The sequence below is a fragment of the Trichomonas vaginalis genome, chromosome III (genome assembly GCF_026262505.1).
Source record: "Trichomonas vaginalis G3 chromosome III, whole genome shotgun sequence".
Lineage (NCBI taxonomy): Eukaryota > Parabasalia > Trichomonadida > Trichomonadidae > Trichomonas > Trichomonas vaginalis.
Genome location: NC_067205.1, coordinates 17061343 through 17074324, shown reverse-complemented (window position 1 = coordinate 17074324; position 12982 = coordinate 17061343). Strand labels below are relative to the sequence as shown.

The 12982-nt window shown below is 34.6% G+C and overlaps 7 protein-coding genes and 1 pseudogene across 8 annotated transcripts, besides 2 other annotated features; 6 read left to right on the top strand and 2 right to left on the bottom strand.

Moving 5' to 3' along the window:
* Positions 1-12982: part of a mobile genetic element that runs on past both edges of the window.
* On the bottom strand, positions 1133-1897 carry TVAGG3_0716940 (uncharacterized protein; the record flags this gene model as incomplete). Its single annotated transcript, XM_051243984.1, has 1 exon — positions 1133-1897. The coding sequence occupies one exon, from the start codon at positions 1895-1897 to the stop codon at positions 1133-1135; it is 765 nt and encodes a 254-aa protein (XP_051090571.1).
* Positions 1915-4321, top strand: TVAGG3_0716930 (organellar and viral DNA polymerase type B; the record flags this gene model as incomplete). Its single annotated transcript, XM_001280845.2, has 1 exon — positions 1915-4321. A coding segment is annotated over one exon (2407 nt), but the record flags the coding sequence as incomplete, so codon positions are not given.
* TVAGG3_0716920 (phage tail repeat-like family) lies at positions 4432-4977 on the top strand (the record flags this gene model as incomplete). Its single annotated transcript, XM_051243983.1, has 1 exon — positions 4432-4977. The coding sequence occupies one exon, from the start codon at positions 4432-4434 to the stop codon at positions 4975-4977; it is 546 nt and encodes a 181-aa protein (XP_051090570.1).
* TVAGG3_0716910 (integrase core domain containing protein family) lies at positions 5046-6131 on the top strand (the record flags this gene model as incomplete). The annotated part of the gene is made up of 1 exon (XM_051243982.1): positions 5046-6131. The coding sequence occupies one exon, from the start codon at positions 5046-5048 to the stop codon at positions 6129-6131; it is 1086 nt and encodes a 361-aa protein (XP_051090569.1).
* On the top strand, positions 6568-7041 carry TVAGG3_0716900 (uncharacterized protein; the record flags this gene model as incomplete). The annotated part of the gene is made up of 1 exon (XM_001294893.1): positions 6568-7041. A coding segment is annotated over one exon (474 nt), but the record flags the coding sequence as incomplete, so codon positions are not given.
* On the top strand, positions 8084-8773 carry TVAGG3_0716890 (KilA, N-terminal/APSES-type HTH, DNA-binding family; the record flags this gene model as incomplete). Its single annotated transcript, XM_051243981.1, has 1 exon — positions 8084-8773. The coding sequence occupies one exon, from the start codon at positions 8084-8086 to the stop codon at positions 8771-8773; it is 690 nt and encodes a 229-aa protein (XP_051090568.1).
* Positions 9895-10076: a mobile genetic element.
* Positions 10681-11154, bottom strand: TVAGG3_0716870 (annotated as a pseudogene). Its single transcript has one exon. A coding segment is annotated over exon 1 (474 nt).
* TVAGG3_0716860 (organellar and viral DNA polymerase type B) lies at positions 11246-12629 on the top strand (the record flags this gene model as incomplete). Its single annotated transcript, XM_051243980.1, has 1 exon — positions 11246-12629. A coding segment is annotated over one exon (1384 nt), but the record flags the coding sequence as incomplete, so codon positions are not given.

Genomic DNA, 12982 nt, shown 5'->3' with positions numbered 1-12982 from the left:
GTTCTTAAATGAAGGCTTTTCACCTTTGAGAGCATAAACTCTATAACTTTCTGCATACTTTATGTTTGAACCTCCTGAGCCATCATTGACATAAATTTTTATAGGCTTCCACCCTTTGTTCATGTTCCTGCTTCTTCCCTTAGCTCTTTTGTTCAGTAGTTCTACATCTTTATACACAGCACCTGTCTCAGTGAATTCAACAATATTTTCATTCGTTAGCTTTACATTCAAACCCTTGTCGAGTATATTGTTCATTTCATACATATAAAAGGTTTTTATTCTATATGAAATGAGAAGCAATTCCATCTTAGCTGGTGCCGTTAATGTTCCAATTGAACCAACATCAAATGTTGACTCACGAACGACAAACAATATTGTCATAAAGAACTATAGTTCGGAGTGTTTGAAAGAAAAAGAACCAGATCTTAAGTCGGTGAATTTAAACACAGCTTCAAACGCTAACGCTACATCAGATGTTAAGTTAGAGTATCCACCACTGGAGCAAGTTCTTTCAAGAGAAGCCAACGACAATCCTTACACAAATGTTCAAACAAATCCTTCAGATAACGTAGACCATTACCTTCTTCAGTTATATCAAACTATCTTACTCAAAGACGATAAGAAGCTTTTGACAAATCTTATAAGCAAGAACCAAATAATTCTAACAAAGGAGGACCTTGAAAATGTTATATCACGAATAACAGGAAAGCAATGTGTCATTGACTATCTCGACCCTGAAATCGAATGCTGTGGTCAAACTCCACTATTCATGAAAATAGGTAACATCCGCATCATTGAAACGCCAGGTACTCCAGGAGTTGAGTTTAAGTATAGATATTCGAACGAGTATACAAAACTATCTACTGACTATAAGCTTTGTTTGAAATCTGTTTTAGTAAATTAAAGCAGTCAGTCAGTCAAAAAAATTTCAAGTTAGCAATTTGTAATATCTATCCAAAACTTCTTCAACAGTATCGAACTCATCTTCATAATGCAAAACCTAATCTTATTGACTTGGTGCAGTTTTCACTAACACAATATTTTTCTGTTCTCTTGACTGACATAACTAACTCATTTGTTTCATCAAACAGCAACAACCAAAGTTCATGACCTAATACATAACATTCATACTTTATATTTTTAGCTCTGAGTTCTCTTGTAAGCTGTTGCATTTAATATTTTCTAAAAAGTCAACTTCAACAGTCATTCGCACTGGTGCCTTCAGTTCTACAGGCTCTCCTTGAAAGTCAACAAGTCTGAATTGCATGTCTTTCAAATTATGAGGACTAATGCGAACCCATTTACCTAAATGAGTTGCTATGACAGGAACATTTGGAATGAACATTGAATTGACTGCATAACAGAAGGATTTATATTCTACTGAACCTTTACTATTAACTCCTGAAATACCTGTGACATTAGCTATTTTTGACTCAACGTACAAACAATTACCATAACATACGTATGGAACAGATTTCATCTCAATCGTTTTGTCAACACTTTTCAAAGGAAATGTCATATGGTATGCTCCCAGAAGCAATTGAACTCTATGACTCATTCGTGTTATCTTAAACTCCTTCGCATAACTGAACTTCAATGTTCCCTCAGAAGAGAGTTTGACATCTATGTTGTCAATAGTTTCTTCATTTATGAGAGTATCTATGACTCCAGCAATTTTATCTATTCTATACCCAGCTCTGTTAGGAAATGTTATAACACTTCTTACACCATCTATTTCAATCTCTATGAAATCTGTTTCATCTGTTATGACAAAAGTTGCGATAGTATTGAAGTCAACAACTCTGAAAGCAAGTGCTTCATTCTGAAGTCCTAAGTTTGTTTGTAGCTTTACTGTCCCGTATTCGTTTGGGTCTGTACTTTGCAAATAGAACAACATTTTATTCTCATTAAAATATGACTATTGCTGCATATGCGTATGAAACAAATGAAGCAAGAAGAGCACATGAATTAGTAAACGAAAACTCAACTTTAACCATTGAAGGCAATGATTTAGTCATTGACGATGGAAAAACTAAAAAAGTCATTGATTTCGATACTTTTAACACTTATGACCCATTCATTACAACAAGCAAGGTTCCCATCATAAATGATGGAACGGTGCAATATATAAATTCTACAGTAGATGCCTCATTAGTGAAAGTATTAAATGTTCTCATTGAATTGTTAAAGAGCTTTCGATTTGACGACAACATTAAATGCCTAAAGAATTTAGTCATGAATGAGAAACAAATTCTCGGCGTTGCTGGTAGCAGTAATGATGTACACCTTATGACATTAGAATATTATAACGAACATAAAGATGAACTGAAAGGAGAGAAGGGTGACACTGGACCTCAAGGACCACAAGGAATACAAGGAATACAAGGACCTCAAGGCGAAAACGGTTTGGATGGTGAAGATGGAAAGGATGGAAAAACTGCTAAATCATGGATATGGAACCTTATAAATACTGGTTTAACAGCTGCTTCATATGGAGTTCTTCAATACCAAATCGGAAAGATATGGGCAGTACTTGGTGAAGAAGCTTTAGATGACGTTAAAAATGCTTTGAACTTCATTTCAAATGGTTCGGATACTATTAAAACTTTATCTGGTTGGATGCAAGAAACAAGGAGTCAAATAGATACTGTAAGACGTATAGCAAACAATGCACGTACGGGATTGGATACTTTACGAGAAGCACAAAATACACTAAAGGAAGCAAATGATATTCTTGGCTCAGTATCAGACATGCATGAAGATTGGCTTAAAGGTATTGACAAATCTTTAAAAAATCACAGTCAGTCTATTGCTGACTACAAGAAAAGTATAGATTTTTTACATAGTGCTATGGACGTACATGATGGAAGCATAAGGAACTTACTTAATGCTAACAATAACTTACCAGGAACTATTAAAGCATTTATAAAGTCCTTTGTAAAACCTGGTGCTCTAACATTTAGGTCTTTGAGAGCAAGAGCATTGAAGTCAAGAGATGCAGAAACTCCAACAGAACCTACAGAAGGAACTGAAACAACAGAAACTCCAGAAGAACCACCAAAACCAACAGCTAATGAAATATTGTTCGAATATTTTCCAAGGTACTCTGTTCTCATTGCATACATTCAAGAAATACTTAAGAAAGCAGACTTGACTTTAGGAGATGATGAAAGTTCTGTATATCTTTCGTTCCAGTTTCAAATAGCAGAACTTTTGAGACAGATATGCTTAATGTATGACAACATCTCTGATTTCACAAGATATGATGACGACCATGACCCCGAACACGGTGAAGAAGAAGTTTTACAAACATCCATTAAGACAGGAAAGGTTTTAACACAAAGTCTCATTATTGACACCGAAGATGGTGAAGTGGATGTTCTTCAAGAGCTGAAGAAAAATACTTCTGAAGGAGGTGGTGGTAGGCATGAACTTGAAATAAATGAGATAGAAGAGAAATTAGCCGAAAAAGCAGATAAAAACCATGTTCATTATATAAGTTCAGATGAACAGATTATAACGGACTACCATGGATATTTAACACGAACTGAAGAAAGAGTGAAGACAAAAGATGTTAATGAAAGAAGATATAAATTCATTCGTGCTGAAGGTTATGACATACGCTGTACTGTACAGTATGACACAGGTAAAGCACCAGAAGCATTTGGTTATAACAATGAAATTTATGCTTCATACTTCTTTGTTAACGGTGTATTAGTTGAACCAAGATTTATGTTGAGAGTTAAGGCAAAAATAACTTTTGAAGATGCTATTAAAAGTAAAGCTGACAAAGATGAACTTGACGCAACGAACAAAGTTTTGAAATCTCATAAACACAATATCTCCGATATAAATGAACTTCAAGCTACATTAAATAGTAAAGCTGACAAGAACCATACACATGAATCCTTCACTACTGTTAGAGCAGACGACATAATATTGAACTATACCCTTGGTTCAAGTGCACCTTTAGAGAATCCAAGTACAAGCGTAAAAGATACTCTTAATAGTTTAAATAGTAAATGTATAAATATCGAAGGTCATGTCAGAAACTTTGAAACATATGAACTACCAGCAATGTTAGATAAGAAAGCTGACAAAACTTATGTGGATGAAGAACTTGAAAAGAAAGCAAGCAGAGATGAACTTAGTTCGTATACTAGAGCAGAAGATATAGCAATAATTCAGAAAAGTATTGACAAAAAGGCTGACAAAAAACATTGGCATTATACAGTAAAAGGAGGTAAGGGAGTGCGAGTTGGTTCAGATTATTCTGAATATCTTGAAAGAACAAATGAAACTAAAGTCATTGACGGTATAACATATACACGTTTCAACAGAACTAAGACAGAAGTACATTATGAAGTTTATAGAGAAGATATTCGTGAAAGTTTTGAATGGAATGAAGAAATATGGTCAGCAACTGCAGAAATGGATATGATTTTAAATCCGGAGTTTTTCATTCAAATCGTTGAAGTTAAAAACTATGAAGATATAATGGAGGACAAAGCTGACAAAACAGAGCTTCAAATATTAAAGACTGAAATATTGCAAGCTATATATCCTGTTGGTTCTTTATATACATCAATGAACTCAACAAATCCAGCAAGTGTTTTAGGTTTTGGTACTTGGGAACAGATTGTAGACAAATTCTTATACTGTGCTAACTCTTCAAAGCAAACAGGAGGCTCAAAGAAAATTAATGAAGCAAACTTACCTGCGCACACTCATACAGGAACGACAAACTTTTCTGGCGACCATAGCCACTCATTAAGAGACCACCCATTATACAACTCAGACTATAAAGCTGGCAATGATGTTTTATCTCCATCTTATAACAATTCAGCAAAAAAGACTTTTCGACCAACTGAACCAGGAGGAAATCATGTCCATACTTTCACAACAAATCCAACAGGCTCGGGTGCAGATTATATGCCACCATTTATGACTGTATTCGCATGGTACCGCGTTCAATGAACGCGCTTGAGCCTAGACCCTTTGGGTCAAGGCTTACCGTCTTGAATAAAATCTTTAACTTTACATAAATGAGTTTAAAAGAAGTATTCGAATCATCACCATGGAGGTCATTTAAGAAGTTCAATGAAGCTGCAAAGAATGCGGGATTTACTAACAGAGCTGAAGTGAAAAGGTTCTTTGACAAAAATGTTGTACATCAAACAAAAATAAACCCTTACGACTACTTTTTACCAATTTACTCCAACACTCCTGACGCATACCAATTTGACACTCTCATTCAAAGCAGAAAAGGAGGACATAAACCATTCCTCATCTTTATAAATGTTAACACTCGTAAAGCATATGCATATCCAATGAAAAATAAAGGAACTCGTGAAGTGTTAAGAGTTTTACAAAAGTTTGTAGCAGAACATAGCCCAAGTACTTTAACATCAGACCAAGACAGTGCATACCTCAGCAATGAAATCACAGATTTTCTCATTAAGCATAACATAACTCACTACACTACTGAAGACCATAACCATAACATACTCGGCATCATAAACCGCTTCATAAGAACGCTCAGAGATTTAAACCAAGAGCGAGACTTTACCGAAGAAACAATGAAACATTTTCTCGAAGTATATAATTCCTCAACACATTCTACAACAGGACATACACCAAATTCAATGACACAACAACAAGAAGAAAAGTATATACAAAAGAAACGAAGCCAAACACAAAATATCAGAAATTCAACACAATTTACCCTCATTCCTGGTACAAAAGTTCGTGTAGTTCTTGACGACAAACCGTTGACAAAGAAACGTTTAAGGTTAAGTCGAAATTATTATATCGTAGACTCTACGCAAGGTAATGGATATCTTATAAAAGCTGCCGACGACTCTATTGCGTTTTATCCTCGTCATAAATTAGTTGAAAGTAGTAATGGCAAACTTGCTGAAACCATTGACGAAGCAAAGCGAGGAGTGGTTATTGAAATACTTGGCTATAACATAAACGATGACACTTATAAAGTAAGATATGAAGGAGGCGTTGAAGATGTTATACCATCTAAGAACTTGAGAGAATCTAAACCAACTCATCTGGGACCATTAGAGCGGGAGTACTGGAAAGATAAAAATATGCCAGAAAGAATAAGAAAATTCTTCTAAACTTTTTCATTAGATGTAAATCAGACATGAACGAGAACAGTCATGATATCATTAATGGTACCATTTATTTTAACATAAAGACGCAAAGCGGCGGGGCATAGCCCATGAACAAAAATAATTTTTAGGGTAGATGGGTATATCTAACCTCATTTCTACCCTCATGAATTTTCATGAATTTCCTTAAGATAGAAAAAATAAAGTTAGTTTTATTTTTATTTATTTTTTTATTTTGTATGTAAGAACAGAAATGTCAGTCGAAGCAAAAACATTCACTAACAAATATAATGGCGAAACATTCACAAAAGGCACTTATAACGGTATTGAAGTCTTACGTAGAGACAAGGATGGTTACATTAATGCAACAAATATGTGTCAGCAGTTTAGGAAAGACTTTAGAAAGTTGTTGGAAAATAAGTCCTGGGAAGAGTATTATAAGGCATTTTGTGAAGAATATAGCAACAGTCCGAATTCCGGCGGTTGCTTTTTATACAAAATTCATGCAGGAATTCCTGATGAAATCAAACAGGTTAGAGGAACGTATGTAGACCCAAGACTTATAAACTATATAGCAATGTGGGCTTCTCCAAAATATTGCATAGCAGTTGGAAAAATTATGGACTCCATAGACAAGAAAGTTCATGAGAAATTAGATGAAGAAGAACTTGAAGATACAGTAGAGAATGCTAAACCTTTGTTCGAACAAGAAGTTAGAAAAATGCGCGAAAAACAATTAGAACATGAACGTGAGATATGTTATGGTTATAGAGATTCTCCATACGAACTAGACCAATGGGAACAAGAAGATTTAAAGAGAGAATTTAGAGAATATGAACTCGCTAAGATAGCATTAGAAGCTGCAGAAAAGAAGTTAAAAGTTTGGGGTCGTTTTGTACAAAAATATTGTGAGTAAATGAACTCATTATTTTTGCTGAATTCGTGAGATTCTGAGTAAAATGGCATATGGCATGTGTCAAACCGTTGAGTTTTCACAAAATTCCAAAAATAACGTTTACCATGTAAAACGGTTATAAATAATGAGGGTAGAAATGAGGGTAGAAATGAGGTTAGATATACCCATCTACCCTAAAAATTATTTTTGCTGAATTCGTGAGATTCTGAGTAAAATGACATATGGCACGTGTCAAACCGTTGAGTTTTCACAAAATTTAAAAATTGCTGTGGAAAGTTCGTTAAAAAAGGGAATGTTCCCGACGGTTTCAAACCGCCATACTTTACATGAAGATAGTTTACAATGTCAGCTAAATATCATGTACGATAGAAGTTTACATTTTGTAAAGTAGAACGATAGAATTTCCTGATGTCAGTCAGGACGCGAACCGACGTCAGTCAGGACCCATCCTGAAGTCAGTCAGGACGCGAACCGACGTCAGTCAGGACCCATCCTGAAGTCATTCCATAAACCTTTCAATTTCGAAGATTTTGAGAGCATTCCATACCGACGTCAGTCATGGTCTCTACCGACGTCAGTCAGGATGCGAACCGACGTCAGTCATGGTCTCTACCGACGTCAGTCAGGATGCGAACCGACGTTAGTCAGTAAATTTTATCGTCCAACTTTACAAATGTAAACTTCTATCTTTCCAGTACCATATTTTCTTCGCTAGGGTCTAACACCAAATAGACCCTTTGTACTTGCAAATTCAATGCTCTCTCAATTTTTTGCAGAAAAAACCTGAACGCCATCGGGACTCGAACCGAGGTCCTCGACACTTATGACAAGGGGGTCCATACCACTGAGCTATGAGCCGCTTGCATATTTTTAAGTAAAATATCATATATATGTTATATATGACACTTTTCATGCAATGAAGGTTATGTTGAAAATGACCAAACTTCATGAAAATCATGAATTTTTAACATTTCTTTAAGACAGAAAAAATAAAGTTAGTATTTTATTTATTTATTTTTTTATTTTGTATGTAAAGACAGTAATGACAACATTAGAGAACACAACAACTGCTATCGTTCATGAAGCCATTAATGAAGAATATGAATACATACAGTATAACAAACAATTGAGACTCATTCGTTCGGTCAAAGACGATATGTACCAGATGCAAAGTATAATGAACACTCTTCGTTCTACAAAGCAAGCATATCATTGGTTTGAAAACCAACAGACAAAAGAACTTTTAGAAGAATTTCCTCATATGATTGCTTCCCTCGGAAAACCGAGAGAAGAGATTCCGTACGAAAATCGCAAGAATTTGGCTCCTGGTTTGAAAGGTTATTATGTTCATAGACTTTTAGTAAACGCTGTAGCAATGTGGGCTTCACCTCGTTATGCTTGTTATACTTTCATGATGTTAGATGAACTATATAAAGCAGAACGTGGAGAGATGGAAAAGAAACTTCAAGCAAAAGATGAAGTCATTGAATCCAAAGACAAAAGCATACAGAAAAGAATACCGCGTTCAGTACCAAAAGGAAAGGAAAAGAGTTATAAGTATATGATATATACTGAAGAGATGGAAAATGAAGAAGATAAAGATATGGTTATGTTGCATTTAGTGAGAAGAAATAACAAGAGCTTTTATGACTTAGCTAAGATATATAAATCTGACAGAAACTGGTTCTATCGTGAAAACTTACCGATTTCAATGACACGAATGAGCAAATAAAGGAAATTGTCAAAAATACTCTTCCTCAAACACACTATGACATCAAAGGTTGCACAATACTTACATTCAAAGAAGACTTACCATTACTGAAGGAAAAAATAACAGAATATTTCGATAACTTCAAAGAGGAAGAATAAAAAAAATCTAAGCTAATTTTATTTTTTTATAAAATTTTATCTCATATGAAAGAACATGAATTTAGAATATTCGGAACTCATGACAGAAGAAGAGAACGAACAACATGTAAAAGATTATGCAAAATTTCTGAAGACATACAAAGCATTTAAACAATATCTAAATGCTTCTACAGATTATGCAAAATTTCTGAAGGTATATAAAGCTTATGAAAAAGCGTATGAAAAGTTTATACATTGGGGAATTGTTGTAAAATATCGATATTATAGATCCGTATTTTTCCCAAGTGAGCGGGGTATCTCCAATCCCAGCCCTAGCGTCCTCCCAGTGTCAGTTTTCAATATAAAATCCAATTTTTTTTGAAAATAAAAATTTCGAGAAATTTTTCTGATTTTTTTCTTTGATTTCAATAATTCAAAATAAATTTGGGAGTAAAAAGACACTATTTAATGAAATTCATATGAGTGAATGTGGATAAATACTCTCAAAACATACAATTTATCTATTTTTTCTTTATATTATCAACTAATTAGTGATAATTTTTTTTGAATCAGATTTTTTTTTCATTAAAAACATAATATATAACACAACAATGATGCACACATACGTATCTACACATCAAAATATAAAGCTTGTTTTGGTCTGGGCATCCCAACCCAAAATTCTTAAAAAATTGAATAAAATTGAATACTTGGGGCTGGGATACCCATCCCAAAACCGAATTGAATTTTTTGAATTAAAGAATATATTTATGTATTTATAATATACATGTGATGTCTATAAAAAATACTAAATTCTAAAAAAAATTCAATTTATTCAAAACGTATACTAAGTGATCACTTCATTAGTAGGATCAGCAATCCTACTAAATGGTGAGAACGCCACTAACTAAAAAGGGAGTCCTTGGAGCTCTTGATCTCTTGTCAGTAGAGTTCATAATGAGGCATGGCATCTACTGATTTGAGATCAGAGCAATCCTACCTTACCTTCAGGAGCTACAAAGCTCCTAATCGTTACGAGAGGGAGCCTTGGAGCTCCTGAAGCTCATCAGCAGAGGCTATTTACCATTTGGGCCTCTTCTGATGAAAGATGCGAAACACATCTACGAACCAGGAGCTCCAAAGCTCCTAATCCTTACGAAAGGGAGCTTTGGAGCTCCTGAAACTCCTTTTACTATAAAATAGGACAGTTTTCTTCTGAGGTTCTCATCAAATCTAAGACTTCAGAAGAAAGCTGTCCTATCAATGTATACTTACACTCTCATGGACTACAAGTGTACAATTTTAAGGCAGAGATTATCCGAGGCCTCTCATCAAATGAGGGACCTCGGATAATCTCTACCTTAAGTAGTCAAATAACTTTTCTCACTATTTAGGAACAAAAGAACAAGAGTTGGAGTACTTTAAGGCAAGATTCTTCCGAAATCTCTCATCGAATGAGAGACTTCGGAAGGACCTTGCCAAATCCTTGAACGCCAATATCCTTGGAACTGAGCTAGAACCAAGGAGAAGTAGCATACTATAGAGCACGATGGTAATCTCGGAAATGCTTATATCGCCCCAAGCACAATATTTAAGAAGTCTAACTCATATATACAAGAAGTCAGGCCGAATAGATATTGTGCATATGGTTTGCAGAACTCTCATGATATTTCAAATTCATGTTATCCCAAAAGGTGACACTTTGGGTGTATCGTCCATCCCAGGGATGCAAAAATCACATCACCTTGGATCTATAATCGATATGAAGACTAACCAAAAATATATTTTTGCTTAAATAACGTCAGGGTCTATTTCTTCAACCATTTCACTTCCTTCGTCAATGTCAATAGAAGCTTCTTCAACCTTTGGTAAGAATTTCTGTATAACATCTTTGTTCGTTATTGTCTTCGGAGATGAAGGATAATATTTCACATTTGTTTCACCTTTCTTATATTCTTTCTGTTCGGAAAGATTTAAAGCAATACTGAAGAAGTCAATGTTAGAGTTCTTTATGACAGTATAGTGTGTATCTTTGACATTCACGAAGAAACTCTTTTGTTTCAAAACTACTGCTAACTCTTGTGAAGTATAACGTTTGCGGTCAATGACGATAGCTAATGGTCTGACATACTGACCAAACTTAGATTCTTTCACAAACTTCTTGTTAAAGATAACATTAACGTTTGCAGCACCATTGAACTCATTCTTGATGGCAGTAGCGAGAGCATTCTATGAAAAGAACTTGCAATCTTGCATGTGTTTCATTAAAATAAAAATATTAAATTATTTTGAAAAATAACTTAAAAAAAATCTAATCTAATTTTTTCAAAAAATATTTTTTTATTTCCTACTAAAGATGTATCGGAAGTTGTCTAAGTTAGAACACTCGGAAATAAAACAACTTCTTACAGAAGCTAATATAGATGTTGCAAAGCATTACGCAACAAACAAAAAAGCACTCGCTGACATCCTCAATGACTATAATGGTGCAATAAGTTATGATAGAATTCATGAGTTCATAAAGCCGCAACGCGGCGAGGACGAAGTCCATGCAAGAGCATTTCCTTTAAATGACGTTGCTATTGACTTATATCATAGACGTTCAGTACCTCATGAAGTAAGAAGAGAAATGTTTGACATAACAAATGCGAACGTTGGTCATACTCGTAAAGCTCTTTCTCATGACGTTCGTCAAGAGATGTTTGAACTTACGAACTCAAACGTTGGTGAAACAAGAAGAGCTGTACCTCATGAAGTAAGAAGAGAAATGTATGACATAACAAATGCAAACGTTGGTAAAACACGAAAGAGAGACGACACACTGAAACAACAGAGAAGAGAGATTTTTAAAAGTGCTATAGAACAAGTTCGCAAAGCTAAAGATGTCATTCGTTCCATTGACGACAAACCAAAAGAAGGTGAGAGATGGTTAAAGAAAGATGAAGAGAATAGGAAGAGGAATGTGAAGTCAGGCAATAGACTCATTGACTTTAACATCGAAGCTTTAGATGAACCAAACAGAGACTACTTACACAAACATTTCGGTAAGGTTTTCATGAGACTCTTAGAGAAAATTAAAATAAACTCACAACAGAGATGGATGGTATGTTATAAACTTGGTGGAAAGTATGAATGTTCTACGTTAAACCTCAATAATATTGGAACATTACTACATCAGCTCTTGAAGGAGAACTTTATATCAGAGATAGAAGCAAATGCTGCAGGTATTGTTGAAATGCACTATGACTTCTTCTTGACAAACATAAAGAATCTTACTGAAATAAAGATGTATGATTTAACAGAATATGAAGGCTTAACGATGTCAGATGTAAAGAAAGGCAAACCAAAAAAGAGACCATATAGAGATGAAAGCACACTGACAAATGACCAGAAAGCCATTTTGGAAGCTCTTAAGCAAACAGGAAACCCAGCACTTATAGAAAGCTTTTGGAAAGATAATGGTGAAAAGAAGTTTTATAAGAAGAGAAGCGGGCAGTTCTGGAAGTATCTTTGCACATTACCTATAAATCTTGAGCGCTACCAAATCTTCAATGAATTGAACAAAAGAACTGCAGCACTTATGACAGAAGACAATTGTTTCGTTTATGCTTGCATTCAGGCTGGAGTAGATGGAGAGACTATTGACCACATGAGAGAAGTCATTCGTGTTAGAGACTTTCCTCAAAGTAAAGTACAAGAAATTTCTGATGCAACAGGTATAGCATTTAATGTTACCATTGGTTACTTCAATGACTCAAGACATAATAAAATAAAGAGATACATACCAAAAGAATGTAAAACTATTCGAACTATTGACTTACTTCTTGTTGAAGACCACTACATGCTAAACGAAAGATTACCAATGACAACATATTTCATTCGCAACTATATAGAAATCTTGAAGGAGTGTGGTGGAATGAACATTGAAAAACAAATGAAGATTTATACAAAGAGAGAAGATAAATATGTAGTTCGTTATGATAGAACAACACCGTTATGGGATGTTATGAAAACATTGTGGGAGTGCAAATATTTCGAACCTATTTCTTATGGAGAACTTTTCACATATACGACTGACTTATATAAACAGAAC